Source organism: Heterobasidion irregulare, assembly GCF_000320585.1.
Source record: "Heterobasidion irregulare TC 32-1 unplaced genomic scaffold scaffold_01, whole genome shotgun sequence".
Taxonomy (NCBI): Eukaryota; Fungi; Basidiomycota; class Agaricomycetes; order Russulales; family Bondarzewiaceae; genus Heterobasidion; species Heterobasidion irregulare.
The window spans coordinates 1,588,148-1,606,826 of record NW_009258197.1 but is presented as its reverse complement, the minus strand read 5'-3'; the positions used below and the strand labels follow the sequence as shown (position 1 = coordinate 1,606,826).

Genomic DNA, 18,679 nt, shown 5'->3' with positions numbered 1-18,679 from the left:
GGGACGAAAGGCGGTGCACTAATATTCTGTGGCTCGTTGATTGTGTACTGCAGCGATTGCGGCATCGATGAGTGAGGGTCCGAAGAACAACCAGGGACGCTTACTGAGATGTGACATGCAATCAATAGAAATTGAATATGTCTTGCAGAACACAAAACTTCTGTGAACGGGAAGAGTTACCTTGCGCATGTCCGAACCATGGCTAAGAGCTACTGGTCAGTATCACCTTTCCATGCGTTCTATATGTGTTCTATCAGACAGTTGGCAGTAACGAGGAGGTTTCGTAGAGAGAAGGAGGCTAGAATGGAGATTTGCGCTGATGCTGGGACCGTGGATACTTGGTGTTCAAGGCTGTGATAAGATATGAGAATCTGGACATGCTCTGTTGACTGAGCTGGATAATGCGTGGATAAGCAAAGAGCAATGCAACCCTCACGCAAAGTGGGAGTCACCACGCGACCTGCTGCAATATAGCCTCGTCGAGTGCTTGTCACGTCACCGGGAGTGTCGAAAGTGGCGCATCGTGGGAAAGGCATCGAAGTATGTATCCAACTCGCCAATGATGTCATCGATCGTCCTTGGAGTTCACGGTGACGATTACACCACCGAGGAGCTATAAAACCAACATGCATCCGCGATCCCTCAAGTTGTCAAACACCTCGTCTGCCACTACTAAATCCACGATCTTACATGTCTCAGTGAGTTTTCTTGTTTGCAGCGTATTGTAATGATCTAAGTTCATGTTTGCCCAAAGACACGTTACCACCGCTGCTGGCATTGAAGCCCAGACATCTACCTCCGGTCTTGCTCAGGAGGTCCACAGGCAGGCAGATAATGCCAAGAATGCGGCTGAAGAAGCTGCTGCAACTGCTCGCGTACGTCTCGTTTTTTTCGAACACTCTGCTCGATTCTAATTTTGCTTTTAGTCCGTCCCATCACACCCGGCCGCGCAGTTAGTGAATCATTCTATGCAAAATTTATCCAAGCATTAAGCCATTTTGACAGGCCCGCAGGGTCCACTACCACCGCCGCAAATGTAGAAGCTCAGGCTCCTACCCAACTGTCTGCCAGTCAAATTCGCGCGACGGCAGGGCAGACTCAAAGTGCCGCCGAGGAAGCTGCTGCAACCGCTCATGTAGGTTCTTGTATATGTAAATGCTCCGTTTTTACTCACGTTGAATGATAGACGAAGGGCCCGAAAGTCACTGGCAACGCTGGGGATGCTGTCACTCAATTCGAGGCAAATGTAAAGGCCACAACAGACGCGGCTGTCGCCCAGGGCCAACACGATGTCCACGCCGCTGCCGTTGCTGGGTCTGGTTACCTTGACCAGGCTAAGCATCTTGCAGCCAGTGCATTTGCCACTGCTCAGGTATGTAATCTTGCGCGCGTCTTGGTTAAATATACTCAACACTCTTATCTTGTAGTCTTACCTACCTGCGTCCCCTGTCGGCTCTAAACCAAACCCGGCGGCTACTACGCAAACACATTCGATCACAGAAACACTAGGATCGACCGTATCCTCAGCGACAGAGGCAGCTAAGAGCTATCTGGCGTCTGCGCAAGTAGCTTCTCAGCCCCATGTTGATCAGGCAAAGGTGACGCTTGCGCATAGCATCGAGAGCGCGAAAGACTATTTGGGCGGAGAGCATAAACCCGCTGGATCTTCGGGCATTCCGCCGACGACCGCGCCGTTGGAAAGTGGCCCCCATACAACGACCACGCCGTACCCCTCCACGACGAAGAATACGCTGATTGGGGAAAATGAGAAGAAAGGTATCTGAGATCGAAGAATCTTCATTCAGATTATTTGGACTGCACTTCGTATTGTATGTATTATATCGGTGTATTCTATCGCCACCACTTGGAATGTGAATCCATGACATGCACGTCTGAAAGTTGATACGTTGACGGTTGAGCGTGCATCGTCTAAACTTGGCAACATTTGTATGTCAAACGCTTCAAACACTTCAAACGTAAAGCGAGACAATGCAAAGAAAGGAAAGGAATGTCCATGACAACGTTCATGCATAGAAATTTGGAAGAGTAGGGATATCTGAACAATTTTTATATACGACCTTCAAGCATATTCGGAGTGAACTTGCTTCTCGCCCGTATTCTTCGCCCATATTTCATGAAGAACCACGGTCTACGACAACGTCAGTGCCGGTTCTACATTTGTCAATAGTATATATGCACTTACGCCGGGCAACCAAGGACAATCGCGACGACCGCGAGGATGGTGTTTCCTTTCCCGTATCCGAGAGCATTGTACATGTACGGTGCGAACAACGGAAAGGTGAACGCGAATAGACAACGAAGGCAGGAGACGGCGGCCAACGCTGTATGTTGTGGCTGGTCAGCATTTCGATATCCTGCTGTGATGGGCAGGAATGATTTCCTTCCAGAAGGAAGCATACCAGATGCCGCGTACAGCTTGTACGTGTCTACAATGTATGCTTGAATGCTGATGGAATTCGAGACCATGCCGCAACCGATGAAGGCAAGTCCCTGAGCAGAGAGGAGAAGGAGAGAAGTCAAGGTCGATAATTGGTATAGCTCTATGGGATGAATTCGACCTCACAATATCAGGAACGATCCAATGAACGTGTTTCTGCGCGCCCCATCCCAAAAGGAGCAGCCCGATGGGCATAGCGATTGTGCCGGGTATCGAACACGCTACATAGGTACGAAATTCAGTCAAAATCCAGCGTCACGAAAGAGGGGAGCGATACTTACGCAGGCGATACTCCGGCTGCATAGTCCCGCCGTTCTTCCTGGTGTAATAGACAAGTGACCAATCCAACGTAAAGAAAAGCCATGTAGAAGCCCAAGAGCTGAACTATGGATTCTGTGACAAAAAAACGGAAGGGTCTTAATAAGGAGGTTGATAAAAGCTTCCGCACACTGCAAATCATTCAATACGCATCATTTCGACCGAAAGTTCAAACTGTTTTGACTCACCTTCGATCCTGTGTTTGGAACGGAGTTCGTACGGCTCTCGGAGGGCCTTTCTCAGCGTCCAAGCTCTTTGCTATTCTCTTTGCCTTGCGCTTCAGAAGAACTGGAGGATATGCTAAAAAAGCAAAGCTGCTTGAGCACGCGGCCATCCGAGAGGTGATGTTGACCTACTCTCTTCAAAAATTAAGAAGGCGACAGAAATAATGACGGCGTCAATTATGGATGTGCCCCAGTACTATAAGTGATGAAAGTTGGTGTGTTAGGTGTTAGTGATTTCATTGAAACAATGAACTGGTCCTAGAGTCAACTTACGACCCAACGCCATGTCGTACGCTCAACAATCCATGCTCCCGCCACAGGGCCCAGAGTAGGACCAAGGATAGGAGCCAAAGAGAAGAGCGAAATCGCATGCCCTCGCTCTTCAGGCCTGAAACAATCACTGAGAACGGCGCCACCGATCTACCAGCCCGGTTTTCCAGTAAGCCAGTGTGTTCACGTGTTGAGATCAAGACTTACGGCGAGCGGCGCACTTCCGCCAAGACCGGCGATGAATCGGAATCCTAAAAGCTGCCCAGCGTTCTGCGCAAAACCGCACCCAATATTCCATGCTGCCAACTTAACATTCGTAAATGGTTGTTATCTGGCTATGCATAGGACGTACCGAGGAATACAGCATTGCTTGCCATCATGACACGAGATCGTCCGAATACTTCACACAGAGGTGCGAGAATTAGAGGGCCAAAAGCTGTGTGATGATCGACGATGAGCGGGGCGCTGTGACAGTGCACTAAACATGCTCACCATACGCAAGCACAAATATGGACACCGTCATAGCGACGAGGCTTTCGTTGTGAATACCGAAGTCGCGGGCAATAGCAGCGCCAGCAGGAGCGCCTATACTCGATGTGACGGGAGAAATAAAAGTGAATGCAGCGACCACTCCGGCAGCAGTCCACTTTCTTCGACTAGGCCAACTTGAACAAGAGTTCAGTGGTCAAACTCACCACATGAATAGCAAGATACGTACTTTTTCGGATTCTCAGGATCGTCGGGCCCATCCCAGTCAACAATTAGCACCTCGTCGCCTCCTTCAACTATCTGACCGCTCGGAGATACAGACGATTTTTCCGTGTCTAACGCGACCAATCCATCCTGGGCCTGAATTGGTGCTGGAACTAGATCTTCTGGTTGACGGCGTACTATTGTCGTATCAGTGCTAGTGCTCGAGCTCATTGGGGATCAGTGACACACCTTTTCTGTGAGAGTCATTATATACAGCCCTCCAGCCCAGCGTGAAGCGCGGTCAGGAATCGCAAGGAGCGGTTATGCCGTCGGGTGATTCGAGAGTGAGGCCTGCGCGTATTCCCACAAGTATATGGTCCGACGGGAGATGCGACCTTCCGACGGGCTACAGGTATTGAGACCCCTTGACATAGAGTAGCCACTACACTCCAAAAAGGGACAGCCTACGCCTACGGCGCCGTTGTATCATCGACAAGGGAAGCCGGCGAAGAAAGCACAAAAGCTCTTCGGATTCGCTCATCATGTCAGGAACTCGATAAGGCAACTATTAGAGCTATGACGTATGCCTCGACTGAACGCTTGCGGCTTGGCACAGCCATCCAGGATCCTTTATCGGAGTTGCATCTGCCATCTTCGAAACCATCACCCCATCCTTCCCATCGGTCGCAATGGCAAGTCCACTCAACTACTCTACTCGCGAGTAGAGAATTCTGATCAGAACTATCAGGAGAACTTCGTCAACCTCGCTAAGAAAGGCCTGGACGCCTACGAACAGCACCAGAAAAGCAGCAGCAGTAACAGTGAATGTAACGATCTAACTTGCATCAACTCGTGATCCTTGCTTGAGCTGACCACCGTCCATCAGCCAACTACGGCAAGACTGGGGGCGCGGAATACAATTCTCCCCACCATTCCGAGCAAGGCAGGCCTAGCTCTGGGAGCCCTCAGTGTAAGTGGAGCGCGTGAATAATATGTTCTGCGAGAAACCAAATTGAAGTCGAACCATTGAATTACAATAGTTGACCACGACGATGTCGTGAAGACTGCTCAGGAGCATGGCTCTGGCGACAGCTCCTTGTTCTCGTCTGCGATGAGCTTCATCAGCTCCAACAAGGTATGTAGCGATTCGAGACGAAAGCGACCATGTCAGCATCTATTTTTAGGGCGAGCATCAGAACCCCATCGATGAGGACGCAGCTCAGGAGGCTCACAAGAAAGCCTACCATGAGGATAGCGCTAGCAACATGGACGCCTCCTCTATAGGTAGCGCAGCTGCGCTCCAGGTGCGTCCACACTCCCGTCATCATTTCCATTTCCCACACATCTAAGCCCCGTCAATATTCCCCTATCCACAGATCTTGAAGAAGTTCACATCTGGATCTAGCTCCGGCTCCAGCGGAGGCTCTCAGTCCCAGCTCATCAGCATGGCCATGGCCGAGGCGACCAAGCTGTTCGACAAGTCTGGCGGCGCGAGCAGCGGGAACAAGCAGGATGCAGTCAACAGCGCTGCCATGACCGTCGTGAAGCTCATGGTGCAGAGCAAGTTTAGCGGCGGTGGAACTACCGGCGGCAGCAGCAGTGGTGGTTTGGGTAGCTTGTTGAGCTTAGTATGTCTTCCTCTACGTTGAATCTTGGGATGTTGACGTCTAATCATCAACTCCAGGCGTCTAAGTTCTCTTGATTACATGGCGGTCGCAAAGGACAATGGGAAGTAGGATAAATGATATGTATAACGATATCACGCTGTTTTGTATACGCACGAAAGTGCGCAATTGTTTCAAGTATCTCGATTGTTCATGAGTTTGATCAGCTCGGCTGCATCACGGCTATGATAAGATGTTTGAGATAATGCGATTTTAATTTGGATGCGACATACAATGATATACATATAGCAAGAACAACGACTAGCAGGACAGCGAACAGAGACAACACAGCAATAGCAAATATGACAAGTGGACAGGACATATAAGAGGTTCAACGAAGAGCCCCCCCCCCAAAAAAAAAGTGACGTGGTGATGTAAATCAAGGCGGAAGCCATTAATGCAGGATGAGCAAGAGCTATGGCGGGTATATACGAAACAAATAAAAATCAGCAATAAATACCGTTTCCAAGAAGGACGGGCAGATGACGAGCGCCGACTGATCTGGGCGGGGGGCTCAAAAGGCAAAAGACAACGGAAGTAAAAGATAGCCACCCAAACATATGAATCACTATCAGCCGAACGCAAAGCTGAAAGATTGCTCTTCTTGTTTCATGGTAGTTGAGAAATTGAACGCAGTACGTTCAGAAAGCAAACTCCCCTCGAACTTCTTGGGTTCCCTTGTCGAAGAGAACTGGAATACGTCGCCAGCTGACACGTTCGGTTCGAGTTTTGACGGGAAGCAATTCACCGACAGCGAGGATGGCGAGATCGACGACAACAACTTTGTGATGAATGGTGGAGGAGTTGATGGCGGCGTGTCGAGGGTGTCTGAGGAGGACGATGATCCCGACTCATCCGATGCCAATGAAACCAGCGAGGGTGTGCGAGAGACGACAGAACGAGAGCGAGGAGGAGATAGGGAGGAGACATTGGCCACGCTAAGCGGAGCAAACGAGACCAAAGATGGTGGCGCAATCGTTTTGACCGACGTACCAGGAACACCTCTCGCCGGTAAAGCTGCAAGTTTCCTTCTTCTGCGAAGGCCTGATGCTGTCAAAGGCAACGCAACGGGAAGGGGGGAATGTCGCTCAGCCTGTAGGACAGGTGACGATGTAGACAATGGACTCTCGACGGCATGCGAGATTGCAAGAGACGTTTCGGACTGAATAGTAGTTGGATGAGGCATAGTGGGGCTTGCTACCATTCGAACTTTCTTCGGCAGAGCTGCAAATTTTCGGCGGTTAGCATTGAGCAGATTGAACGACGAGCTTGGGTCCGAGTGAATATCAGGAGAACATGGAGATGTTACGGTGGTGACTGATGACCTCCTTACAGACGGGTTCGGTAGAGACGTCGAAGGTGATGAAGGTGTAGAAAGGGGTAACCTTGACGCCGATGACGTCGACAGATGTATGAGGGCGGAGGATTGCATATGTTGACAATCCATATCCAGTGACTTTCTCGACTTTCTCGTCTCGTCGGCTGACGAGCATTCCTCGGTAGAAAGGTGATCGAAGGTGGATACCAGGCTATCAACGTCTGACGTTCTATGAGAAGAATGGCGCGTGGCTCTTCGCAAGCCGCGAGATAAGACCTTAAGACATGCGTCTAAGTCCTGCCTTGCTGAGGAATGATGGTACTTTGTAGGGAAAGCCTCATTGGGCGCTTCTTGGTGAAGGAGGATGCCGCTCTCTGGTTTGATGTGGGAATTTGAAGATTGAAAGAGCTGCATGTAAACTTGTTATCGATATATTGCGAATATCGGTAGAGATGAACGTACTGAGGTCAAATGCACCATCTTTCGATTTTGACTCTGCTCTTCAGACTCAATTTTGCATGTGGTAGGTTGATTGCAGATGCTCTGAAACGAAGAGTTAAATGCAATGATAAGTCTTGAATGAGATTATCTTACCTTAGAAGCAACCGACTGCTCGCCAATCTCGGTTTTGAATCTATGGTTTACATCAATAAAAGCTGGTAGCTAATAAGTGAGAGTACAAAGGAGGCGTCAATAAGAACAATTTGATATGCGTGAGCACGGTCTCACCTTCAACCTATTACCGCGCTTCAAAGTAGCTCCCAACAAACACTGGCGTATGGTCAACAAACAATCTTCGACCCAAGACTGTGTCGTTGCGAGAAACCGAGACACATATGTGGAACGAAGACGAGATTGTATGGGTGAGGTACGGCCAAGTTTAAGGATGACCCCCAGGCATGCGTCCTCGGCTTGGCGAAACTCAATCTCATATGTCTCTTTCATCGAAAGTGCGATTGAGAGATAAAATTGTGAGATATTTGCGGCGATCTGGGGATGTAGACCCAACGCAAGCAAATCAGAGGTCAGAGGTCGGGGAGCAGGGAATGGATGTGCCGATGATGGTAGCGGTGCGATGAGCGAGTGGTGTCGTTTAGGCACAAGTTGACGGGACCCAGATAACGACTGCAAGCGTTCGCTCTCGGAAGCAATGCGTCGTAGGCGATCGCTGTAAGACATCGACTCCAGTGAACAAGGCATGTTTCTCAACAAGGAACGGTAGTTTGCTCCCGTGGAGACTTAAGTACTAGCTGAGTACTGAGTACTGAGTCCTTGAGTCCTTGAGTACATATGATGGCTAGCATACCGTGTGAAACACGTATGCCGACCCATTGTTTGTCCGGCATCTCCTTTGCAGCTCCGATTCATTGTCCCAAAACCCATTGTAATGCCACGCCCAAATTTCTCGAAAGCCTATGAACGCATCATGCCCCAGCACCCTCTATACCATCGGCTTCAACAAGCTCAAAGCGCCATTCTCTCATCTGCTTCTGGAGGTCCTGCTGCGCTGCTTGACTTCCAGAAAAGTTGGCAAGAGCTGACCAACGATCTTGACCGTGAAGTCCGTCTACATCGTGTCGACGATGCAGTCATAACGATGGCTCAATCTACGGCCTCGATTGTCTCCACCCTTGCAAGCTCCTTTCTGAGCCTAGATAACTGTGCAAATGATATTTTTACCAATCTGTCAAAGGATCTTGAGGACACCCTTGACAATTCCAGATTGCCTTCGTCAACTGATCTTGTATGTTGACGCACTACTTATTCATTTGATTTTCACTTCTAATCCTGCGTAGATTCCTACTGAGGCTGTATACAGCTGGCTTCTCGCAAATCTTCACTATCCATACCCTTCGGCATCGATGAAGAAAGAACTAGCTGCATCCTGCGGAACGACGGTGGAGTATATCGCATCTTTGTTCAACGATACTCGGGAGCGGATAGGTTGGACTACGTTGGCCCGTCATCGCTTTGAGAGCAAACGCTCCTCTATCATAGATGCTGCTTACCGTGCCCTTGTCACACCCGACCCCACCCGACCTCTCCCTCTCGATCTCGAAAACGCATTTGCAATTATCAAGAAGAATCTTGAAGCTATTCAAATCCACAATAATGCTACATCGCTCGCGATAACCGATATCGATGATGATCGAGCAGAGGGATGGAGTGCGGAAATATATGATGGGCAGGCCGTACGCGAAGAGTTGGCCAGAGGGCTTGGCGGGGCGGACCAGAAGAGCGATTTGACCCTCGGAGATTCACGAGCAGTACTGGGCTCGTCTCCTTGCCTCTCACCGTTGGAGTGGTACGAGACTGAGGAAGAAGACACGACACTACCGCAACCGATTGCTGGGTGCAAGCGACGCGCGGATGTTGACCTTGAAACCGATTTCACCCCTTGTTCTTCCAATAGAAATAGAATATCATACAGATCACTGAAGCGGCAAAGGCAAGTTTTCTGTTTGATTTCCTAATTATCTCGTTTTACCCTGATTCGACCTTAGGTCCGAGCCTCCATCCGCAGATAATCAAGTTCTCTCCTCTCCTGTCTTGACTGTGACTGGAGTCCAGGCCTCACATGTTAAACCAGCTATTTCGTCTATCCCTTCCCCAGACTCATCTCCAAGCATGCTACTCGAAGGTTCCTCCATACCCACATCATCGTCTTCCCTTGCTATCCAATCGTCATCGCCACCACTTGCTGCAGTACCTAGTCGCAAACGAAGACTATCAGAAGCAAGTTGTGATAGCATCCCAAAGCGCCCCCGACACATTCGTAATGGCCATCACATGCAAACAGTGTCTAATCCTCTTCCACTTGGTCCTAATGAGATTGCACAAGATAGTGCTCTCTTCGAAAGCTGGTACCAGAACGTAACCTATGCAGCATCTGAACCTTTTGGCGGCGATCCCTCTAGCGATTGCTCACCTGCAACATCAATTTTGAATACTCCATGGACGGATGGGTTGCCAGTGTTTCCGAATGGTGAAGACCACGTCATCTTGTGTTGTGATTGAAAGACTCGCTGATCAACCTAACGCAGACTTCATGGTTCCCTCACAGCAAGTTGATCTCTCCGACGAAGATTTCAAAGCAATGCTCGCATCAGGCTATAATATGTCTTCAATGTTCATGCCTATCGACCAAGACATTTTCGAAACGCTGCCTTCACTCGATGATCTCTTCCCGCCATCATGTTCTGGCATTGAGACTCTAATCCAACAACCTGCTCAGTATATGATCGACCTAGGATTGCAGGCAGTGAGCACCTCCCAGATTGAAGAGTGTCAGGCACAGTCGTCGTCTATACCAACTTTTCTTTCCTACGATCATCCCCGTCAAATTCTATTATCGCCTTTGAAGAAGATCGACAGTCCGATTTCAGACACCCTCATTCAATGTACTAGTTTATGCGGCATTGGTGAGGATTCGCTCGACAACTGGACAGCGGGTGTACTGGGGTGGAAGGACACTAACCTGTACGTTCACATTTAACCATACCCATCAACAGAAATTGACTAACGGGCTCACATGATTGTGCTACTGACCATCTAGATCCGCTCAGATGTAGTCTTTCAATCACCTTCAGGACATTAGCTCTTGACGCATTATTCTCTTTTTGTAGGGTTTCCTTCCCAAGTTTGTCTCTTGTCTATCCTTATTCTCCTCCGCAATCTCTCTTGCTTGTATCTTTATCATGTATACCCTCCATAGCTGTCGCACCTTGTCTCTTGTTTTTCCTGTACTCGCTTTCATTCGCTATGAGGCACGTATGTCTGTGTAACAGAAAATTATTCAATTCACTCTGGTGTCAAAACGCTGTTCTTTTGACCTCTGGTTGTTTCTGACCGCTGAACCTGACTTTCACTGTGAATGGCGCACGGATGAGAGCCGTCAGATAAGTCTCGTAAACTTATATCAACGCCTTGACAAGTACAGATGACTGAGTAAGGGAAATGGCGACAAAGCAATGAATCAAAGAGCAGAGCATTGAAAGCACAGACACGATGCAGATAGGTAGCTTAACTGTATATTGTAAAGGACACAACGCCGATGGGCATATAGAGCAGTAAAACAAGGTCAAGGGTATAAAAGTACTGGATAATAATGATAGAACGTCACCGACTAAAGGGGAAGCGAGGAGAATCTTCGTCTCTTGCGGAGAAGGTGAAAGTACGAGGTCGAGGGTTCTCTGCCTTCACTGCCAGCAGTTGTGGCGCAGGAAACAGATTACGAAAGCATGTTGCTGATAGAAATCTATATTCACCGGATGATAGCGAGACTGCAGGGGAGGTAGTTGGTAAGTTCATGGAAGGAAGCGTTGGTGACGAAGGGGGAGTCTCAAGTTCATCAGAACATGATAGACCCGATTCGTCGGATGAGAGCGACGTAAGGGAGGGGGATCGCGATAGAGGCCCAGTCAAACGGCCAGACGTCCCGGTGGTAGATCGACGACTACCAAGGGGCTTGTGAGGCGGTCTTTGAGAGGATCTACAAAGATCTGAAGAAATTATCACTGCTATATCTGTTGTCGTCGTCGAAGGATGTCTCGGAGGAAGGGGAGCTATCTTTCTTCTGCGAGTGTGGGAAGACGCCGAGGGAGAGAAACAATGACTAGTTGGGTCCGATAGCTCTTTAGCATTTGCTGCTGAAGAGGTCAAAGTCGTATCATCCGTCTGGCGAGAGAACAAGACATTGGACCCTTTGTAGATAGACTGCATTGATCGATCGCGATTGGGACAAGGAGCAAATTTCCGCCGCCTGGCACTCTGCGACGATGCCGAATGGCTGCTGTGAATATCGTGTGAACTTTGTAAGTGGCTCTTAGGACGGGAAGAGCTGGCCCCCGACCGGACCCCGGCTGGGGTGGGGGGACGAATGATGGGTGATGATGAATGTTTGGACAGAGTGAAGATATGCTCCGAAGGGGTAGCCTTGCACGTGTCACCCTCGTCCTTCAAGCCGACGGATTTTGATCGATCGCGTAAGCTGAGGCCGTGAAAATCGTCGATGAAGGATGTTAAATCCCAAGACGTAGGGGAAGGATTTTGACCGGCAGAGCGTTGGGGCTTAGGACCTTTGATCGCAACGCCTCGGTTCGATGTGAGTCCTGCATCTGAATCTGGTTTGATGACTGGTGCAATACGAGTCGGTTCTGAGATCGTTTGGTCAAGCGTTCCATCACAAGAGCTAACGGTAGACTTGTATAAACAAGAGCAATATAAGCGCTACGAATGAAGATACAGTATAGGAAGGCTTACATATCGAGTTGCCAGGCCAGCACTGTGCTTCGTCTTCTTACCGATAGATATACGAGGCTGTCAGATTCTCTCACAATCAATGGTTATTTCATACGGCGATTAAAAATAAGCGCACTATTAACAGTTCAGTTTTGTCAGAGATATCAAATAAGTTCGTTCCAGTAGTTCTTCTGTCCGTGTGCGGAAGAGTTGTGACATATGCTTCCTCAGCTGGCTAAGGGGTGCGTTAACAGTGGATTCATGATGTCTCGACTACAGACTTACTTTGACCAAGGAGCAAGATCTGAGTCGATTCTTCAGACTTGCTGTCAGTAGCCATCGCTGCGTTGAAAGCATCCCAACCTCGGCCCATGAGGCTGTTGTTTTCCGGAAATGCGAGGCATAGACCATTGGAATATGAGTCTGAAGACGTAGAGGAGGAAATCCACCCAAATTTTTCGACTCCAAGAGCCCGCGATCTGCACGATATTGAAACTGTGCTTCCAACTTCGACTTCAAACGCGTCGCGGCCTTTATATATGTACCAGAGATAGACTGAGCTTTCATGAGGGGCAAACCTAGAGAAAGAAGATCAGGAGTAAGAGGTTGAGGAAGTTCCAGTGTTAGGCGAGCCTCTAGAGACATGGATGCTGATAGTGAGTAGGATGAATCGACACCACTGTCGTATTCAGCGGTTAGTAGGCTCAACTCCCTTGAGTGGTTACGAAGTTGTGATAGAATGGAGATGAATCGAGGTAACCCCTTTAGATAGTCAGTGGTAAGAGAATTTTCGTAGATGGGTGACATGACTGGAGATCTCATGGGACGTCCTGGGACGTGTAGACTCAGTCGTGGGGGATACTACCAGATATAGTGCCGTGTCCTTGGTATCGTTGCCGATCCATTGTGCCTTCGGCATCTTCTCAATCTTTGGACTCCGACCACCATTGTCCGTTCTAAGTTCAAGTAACTTAGCATCAGTGGTATCGATCGTCACCAGCATGACACTTATGCCCCCAATGGACGACTCAACTATACAGCGACGACTTCTTCACATTGAACAGAATTTCCTGGACGCCGTTGCAACGGGTCCTCAGTCGCTCAAATCTTTCTACGAGTCTTGGGCCTCATTGGGTCATGATATCGAGTACGCCACTCGCAGCCATGGCTTGGGAAGTGACACAGACTCTCTGGTAAAGGTCGTCTCTGCTAGAATTGGGTCCCTTGCGGAAGGTTTTCTTAATACACATCTACACATCGACTCGCTCAGCGATGATCTAATGAGCGAGCTAGGCGATACACTCACGCGATTTGGTTTTTCTGAAGACCCCTCGATCTCAATATTATCCGAACATCGGTACCACCCAGATAAAATGCAGTCGTGGGTATTCTTGCTTCTCAAGCTACTCGTAAACTTTTCCCACTGATTTCCCGCGTATTAATTGTCAGATTCACTGGATTTTCAACTCCTCCATCCTCGTCTACTTCAGCATATAGCTGGCTCTTGGATAACCTTCATAACCCCTACCCTTCACCTGATATCAAAGCACAACTTGCACAAGCACATGGTCTATCCCCCAAAGCTATCGGTACTTGGTTCAAGCAAGTCAGGCAGGAGATCGGCTGGTCGACACTCTCCAGCGAGATCTTTTCCGGCTCTCGCTCCAAGACAACGCGCGCCGCGAGTCTTGCCTACATCTCTCGAGATCCTGATCTCCCGGAGAACGTTAAGCACGCCTTTCGCGTCGTCAGAGACAAGTTAGAGCGCCTCCCGGTCTCGAGCCGTACACCAGGCAAGGATGCCGGATTAGCGGATGCAGAAACGTTGCAGAAGCTGGAGAATATGCGAAATCAAGTCGTCGATGGGACATCCGTACGTGAAGAAATCGATCGGGAAATTGAACAATTGCGTGGAAAGGGCAAGGAGGCGGAGCCGTCTCCGTCGTCTCCTTTGCCTCTCCCAGAGGCGTCGCTATCCATCCCAGCATCCCCATTCACACCAGATAATTCTGACGAAGAAGAGGACACCACACCTCCCCCTCCAGTGGCCGGTTGTAAGCGTCGTCTCGACTGCGCCACCGAGACCCCCTCCGATGGCCTCAAATCTTTGAGTGACAGACCAGTCAAACGCTCAAGGTATGTCTCCATACTGCTTTTCCATATCTTTGCTCATTTATATCTCATAGGACCGACAAAACAAATCCTATCTCATCATCGAAGTTGCCACAAACACGCTTATCGCATAATTTGCCACCACCAATCCAGGAGTCAACGCCTCTACCATCCTCACCCACACCTACCCGCCACCTCCCCCAACCCAACGTCGTCGAAACCACCGAACTTCCTGTCTCTCCCGCCCCATGCATATCGCGCAAGCGACGCCTATCCGACGCAGACCTATCCCGACCAGAGCCGAAACGACCTTGTGGAGTAATCCAGGGACCCCGTGACCATGCAGTGTCAGACCCTCTACCTGCAGGACTGGAAGGTGATACCCTTGAATCGCTATTATCTGATGAAGATTGGGCCGGGCTCTTCTCGACAAGTCGCCACACGCCCCCAGATGTCGAACCGCAACCTCCCCAGATCGTGTCCATCGACGACCCCACAATATCGACGAATGACCCATATAGTTCGTTAGCGTTGGTCCCACCCGTCCAAAGTGAGCCAATGCTCATACGACGAAGATTCGTATCACTAATAATCTGTCATTCACAGCCCCCACTTATCCTACGGTGAATCTAGACGACCCCATATTCTCCGTATCAGATGTACTGGCACTGCTTTCAGCGTCGAGTCCCGACGCCGCCACCGCCACCCACCCCACGACTTCCTCAGCCACTCTTCCGAACACCCCCGCGCTGGTATCCGAAAGTCCTGAGGCGGCGACACCACAAGGCGCGAGTTCGGCCATCGATTGGGGCCATTTCGACGAGATCACCCTGGCGCATTTTCCTGCCTGCGAGCCCATCGCCCCGCAGGGCTCTGTGGCCCCCTGTTCTCAGGCTTCGACCGGATACGCCCAGTCCATGTCGTTGGTCGACGACATGCTGCTGCCGTTCATGTTCACCCCCGACATGAACCCCCCACCCGACACGTTCGGACTCGATATATACTCCGGTTTCGGAGACCAGTCACAGATGTGGACTGGTCTATGGGACCTTGACTGACTCACATAACCTGTACGTTCCCGTGTTCGCTGTGTCGGTTCGATAATACCCAAAGACCTCATTTGTAACAGAACGACCCACCGCTTCTCCGCTGTCCCTATTATTATTATATTCCCTTCTTATGACATTGTTCTCACCGCTTGTCCGTGTCTTGTTTTTTCCCGCTATCTCGTCGCTCTCGTCTAGTCCATATGTCACGCTTTGCCACACATACCCACATCTTGTTTTCCCCTCGCTGTCCCTGTCGCCTCACCTCGTTTTGTCTCTCATTTCCTTCATCCCCCCCATGCTAATTATCAGCGCCAGACGTAGTGTAGTGTACTTTACTGTAGGCCCATCCCGCCAGAATACAAATCGCACGCAAAAGGAACGCGCCACACACGCATCTAAAATCCGAACGAGGGCCGAAAGATCCGAAAAAAAAGTGCCACTGGTGAACCGGTGAAGAAGATCCGTCAAGAGTGGAGATCGTGCAATAAAGATACATGGGTGACGACGCGACTACTACCTACAGATAACGTGCTGCTAAAGTGCGGTGTGGCAAGATTGCGAAGAGATGCTGCTGCTGCTGCTGTGTAGTGAATGTTTAATGCCTCCCCGGTATCGCGACCTCGTCTTCTATGCGCCACCGCCCAACCTCCCGCATCGCCTCCGCGTCCCCACTCTCCAACTCCGGCGCCCCCAACAGCGACCCAATCATCGCCCACGGGTCCTCCCCGCCCCCGCGCCGCAGAATCTCGCGCTTGTACCGCTCGCCCATCTCCCTGTTCAGCGGGTCCCGCGCGAACAGCTTCCGCCAGACGCGCGACGCGATCGCGCGGTCGAAGAGGTACGAGTAGTACGTCGCGCCGTACCCGAAGAGGTGCCCGAACTGCGTCTGCCACGACGTGCCCTCCACGAACGGGATGAGCCCGCGCGCGGCGTGCAGCCGCGCGAGCGTCGCCGTCGAGTCGAACCCGGGCTCCGTCGCCGCGGGCGAGTGGTACGCCTGGTCGAGCACGGCGAGCAGGATCTGCCCGTGCGTGTCGATGTTGTGGCACGGGTCCTCGTGGTGGTTCCCCACCTGGCGCGCGGCCGCGTCGTCCGCCGAGCTGAAGAGCGAGAGGACCGTGGGGGAGGTGAGGAAGTGCTCCATGAGGATCGAGGGCAGCTCCACAAAGTCCGTCGCGCAACGCGTCCCCGAGACGTTCTGGTACTCCGTCTTCCCGATCATGGCTACGGCAGGTCAGCTGTGGGACGTGCGGCGCGGTCCGAAGAGCAGGGGGGCTTACAGTGCATGGCGTGACCCATCTCGTGGAAAAGGGTCAACACTTCGTGCCATTCCAGGACCGCTGGCCCTCGCGAAAGGGGTGGCCGCGAGAATTCAGTCAGCAGGACGACGATCGGAAGCTGGAAGATGCCGTCTGGCATTCGGTGCCGATTGCTCGCCTCGAATGCGCGTGATAGTTGGACGAGCTCCCTGTGTTCCTCTGATGGCTCCAGATCGCCCGCTTCGTCATCGTCGTCCGTTCGTCGCGAGCATCGGACCGTGTAGTGCGCCGCGCCGCTGGACTTCCCCCTCCGCGCGAACAAGTCCGTATAGATCCAGCCCAGCAACCCGTCCTTCTCGTCCACGACCTCGAGTTTTCGCACGTCAGCATGCCATACCTCTTGTGACGACGCGTCAGATGGACGAAGGGTGACACCGTACAGATTCTGGAACAATCGAGATAGGGCCCTAAAACACGTGCCGATGGTGAGAGGAGGAAGTGGGATGGGCGGCGCGGGAGGTTCTGGTGGGCAGTAGTAATCTCTATCCCAGGCCTGAATAATAGGAAAAGGTCCAGTATCAAGATGTGCCTGTTTACGCATGCTGAGAGTCCGCAATGCTCGTCGTGCATGCGGTCGCGTGTGGTCCAATAGGGTATCCAAAAATTGATTCACATTTTCTAGTAAACACATAAGCAACAAGAAGGCGAAAAGTATTTCTGTTTCTTTACCTGGAGATTTGGCCATCTTGTCTCCTAGCGCCATGTGGGCAAAACTAGGCGAACCCACCAGCTGCGCTAACCGGCCGCGAGCCTGCAGAAGAGCCTCCAGCAGTTCGACCTGCTTTGGAGAGCTCGAGTTGGACGCCATGTAGACCTTCCGGCGGGGTTCTTCAGCTGGGGCAGAGCGCATGATCATCTGGGCCTGCAGTGAGCCGGGGTAGACGAGCAGATCTCGGGTGAAGCGAGACTGCCACTGCAGCCGAGAGCCCAGGCCATGATCCTTCAGCCCCTGTAGCTCGGAGTGCTTGATGGTGGCGGGTGGGCGCGCGGCCGAGGCCTCGTTCAGAAACTGTCTACCGAGCACTAGGATCTCAGAAGAGAGGGAGACGAAGCGGTCGCGCTGTTCCGGTGGGAGGTTGACGCCAGACTTTTCAAAGTCTCGCCAGAAGATCAAGGCGGTCTGGAACGCCTCGCGGCTGAGGGTGTCCGTTATGCTCGGGTCGGACATTACGTCTCGAAGGACCTACTCCGAGCGGGACGATGTCAAGCAGGTCGACGGGGGCCAGGGAAGAGAGACGTACCTCGTAGAGGCCGACGTGTGTATTCAGGACATTCATGAACTCACATAATTGCTCGTAGACTTGTTCTGCACTGTCGACCCACTCCTGATCCGGATGGGCATTACGAATGAGCTCTGCGAGGTCGATGACAGAGCAGAGCATGTCGCTGAGACGGTCGAGGTTCTTGACGACTTTGAAGAGCTCATCGCGATTATGCCTAGCGCGCACGATGCGCTCCGTGAGGAGGTGTGCGCGGACGAGAGTAGCGAGGGCGAGGTCCTGAAATGAGTGTGGGGAATGGAGGGGGTGAGCGCCAAAGAGGCCCGTGAGAGAGGGACGTGGACGTGGGGACGAGGAGGGAGGGTGGTCGAAGAAGGGTACAAGGGCCGAGTCGTCAGAGGAGGTGGAGGCTATCGTGGCCAAGGATCTTGGCCCCTGGCGGACGGCGTGTTTTGCGAGGGAGCGGCAGCGCCCGGGGAGGCGGGGCAGGGCATTTGAGAGATGGACCCTCGCATGACGTGCGAGCATGAAGAGAGGAGGTGGGGAGCGAGAGGGAGCGAGTGTGGTGACCCCAACGAGCGGTGGTCGACTGCAAAGACGCGATGCGCTCGAATGGGGAATCACGCGATCGGATCTCTCGCCTGCCCAATCCCGTCGCCCGCGCTCGTCAGTCCAGACCCGCCGGCGCCTTCGCTCTATTAACTTTCCACTTTCTTTCGTGACGGCACACAAGCCGCAGACGTCATCGATCATCTGTCATTATACACACACGCCGCAGCACTGACCGCAACTA

General features: G+C 51.4%; 8 protein-coding genes across 8 annotated transcripts; 4 read left to right on the top strand and 4 right to left on the bottom strand.

Annotated features, from left to right (window-relative positions):
• Positions 1–740: 740 nt before the first annotated feature.
• On the top strand, positions 741–1,784 carry HETIRDRAFT_306610 (uncharacterized protein; the record flags this gene model as incomplete). The annotated part of the gene is made up of 5 exons (XM_009542689.1): positions 741–875; positions 927–952; positions 1,006–1,135; positions 1,187–1,372; positions 1,428–1,784. The coding sequence occupies 5 exons, from the start codon at positions 741–743 to the stop codon at positions 1,782–1,784; spliced, it is 834 nt and encodes a 277-aa protein (XP_009540984.1).
• Positions 1,785–2,199: 415 nt separating this feature from the next.
• Positions 2,200–4,194, bottom strand: HETIRDRAFT_121520 (major facilitator superfamily; the record flags this gene model as incomplete). Its single annotated transcript, XM_009542688.1, has 11 exons — positions 2,200–2,342; positions 2,421–2,511; positions 2,585–2,679; positions 2,792–2,907; positions 3,129–3,196; positions 3,274–3,420; positions 3,478–3,569; positions 3,623–3,706; positions 3,763–3,935; positions 3,989–4,059; positions 4,162–4,194. 11 exons carry the CDS (start codon positions 4,192–4,194, stop codon positions 2,200–2,202), a joined length of 1,113 nt encoding a protein of 370 aa, XP_009540983.1.
• Positions 4,195–4,642: 448 nt separating this feature from the next.
• HETIRDRAFT_145292 (beta-flanking protein) lies at positions 4,643–5,806 on the top strand. The gene is made up of 7 exons (XM_009542687.1): positions 4,643–4,655; positions 4,712–4,790; positions 4,850–4,933; positions 5,004–5,098; positions 5,148–5,267; positions 5,340–5,591; positions 5,648–5,806. The coding sequence occupies exons 1-7, from the start codon at positions 4,653–4,655 to the stop codon at positions 5,663–5,665; spliced, it is 651 nt and encodes a 216-aa protein (XP_009540982.1). The 5' UTR covers positions 4,643–4,652; the 3' UTR covers positions 5,666–5,806.
• Positions 5,807–6,198: 392 nt separating this feature from the next.
• Positions 6,199–8,124, bottom strand: HETIRDRAFT_166556 (uncharacterized protein; the record flags this gene model as incomplete). Its single annotated transcript, XM_009542686.1, has 4 exons — positions 6,199–7,353; positions 7,408–7,488; positions 7,540–7,608; positions 7,675–8,124. The coding sequence occupies 4 exons, from the start codon at positions 8,122–8,124 to the stop codon at positions 6,199–6,201; spliced, it is 1,755 nt and encodes a 584-aa protein (XP_009540981.1).
• Positions 8,125–8,371: 247 nt separating this feature from the next.
• HETIRDRAFT_166555 (HD1 homeodomain transcription factor mating type protein) lies at positions 8,372–10,517 on the top strand (the record flags this gene model as incomplete). Its single annotated transcript, XM_009542685.1, has 5 exons — positions 8,372–8,689; positions 8,742–9,394; positions 9,450–9,931; positions 9,990–10,425; positions 10,502–10,517. 5 exons carry the CDS (start codon positions 8,372–8,374, stop codon positions 10,515–10,517), a joined length of 1,905 nt encoding a protein of 634 aa, XP_009540980.1.
• A 547-nt stretch (positions 10,518–11,064) lies between these two features.
• Positions 11,065–13,008, bottom strand: HETIRDRAFT_166554 (uncharacterized protein; the record flags this gene model as incomplete). Its single annotated transcript, XM_009542684.1, has 4 exons — positions 11,065–12,147; positions 12,208–12,264; positions 12,323–12,421; positions 12,472–13,008. 4 exons carry the CDS (start codon positions 13,006–13,008, stop codon positions 11,065–11,067), a joined length of 1,776 nt encoding a protein of 591 aa, XP_009540979.1.
• Positions 13,009–13,187: 179 nt separating this feature from the next.
• HETIRDRAFT_166553 (HD1 homeodomain gene encoding mating-type protein-like protein) lies at positions 13,188–15,356 on the top strand (the record flags this gene model as incomplete). Its single annotated transcript, XM_009542683.1, has 4 exons — positions 13,188–13,567; positions 13,636–14,322; positions 14,373–14,848; positions 14,905–15,356. 4 exons carry the CDS (start codon positions 13,188–13,190, stop codon positions 15,354–15,356), a joined length of 1,995 nt encoding a protein of 664 aa, XP_009540978.1.
• Positions 15,357–15,942: 586 nt separating this feature from the next.
• Positions 15,943–18,472, bottom strand: HETIRDRAFT_59033 (Metallo peptidase M3A; the record flags this gene model as incomplete). Its single annotated transcript, XM_009542099.1, has 4 exons — positions 17,908–18,472; positions 17,336–17,849; positions 16,628–17,284; positions 15,943–16,571 (listed from the first exon to the last, which is right to left on the bottom strand). The coding sequence occupies exons 1-4, from the start codon at positions 18,412–18,414 to the stop codon at positions 15,943–15,945; spliced, it is 2,307 nt and encodes a 768-aa protein (XP_009540394.1). The 5' UTR covers positions 18,415–18,472.
• Positions 18,473–18,679: the final 207 nt, after the last annotated feature.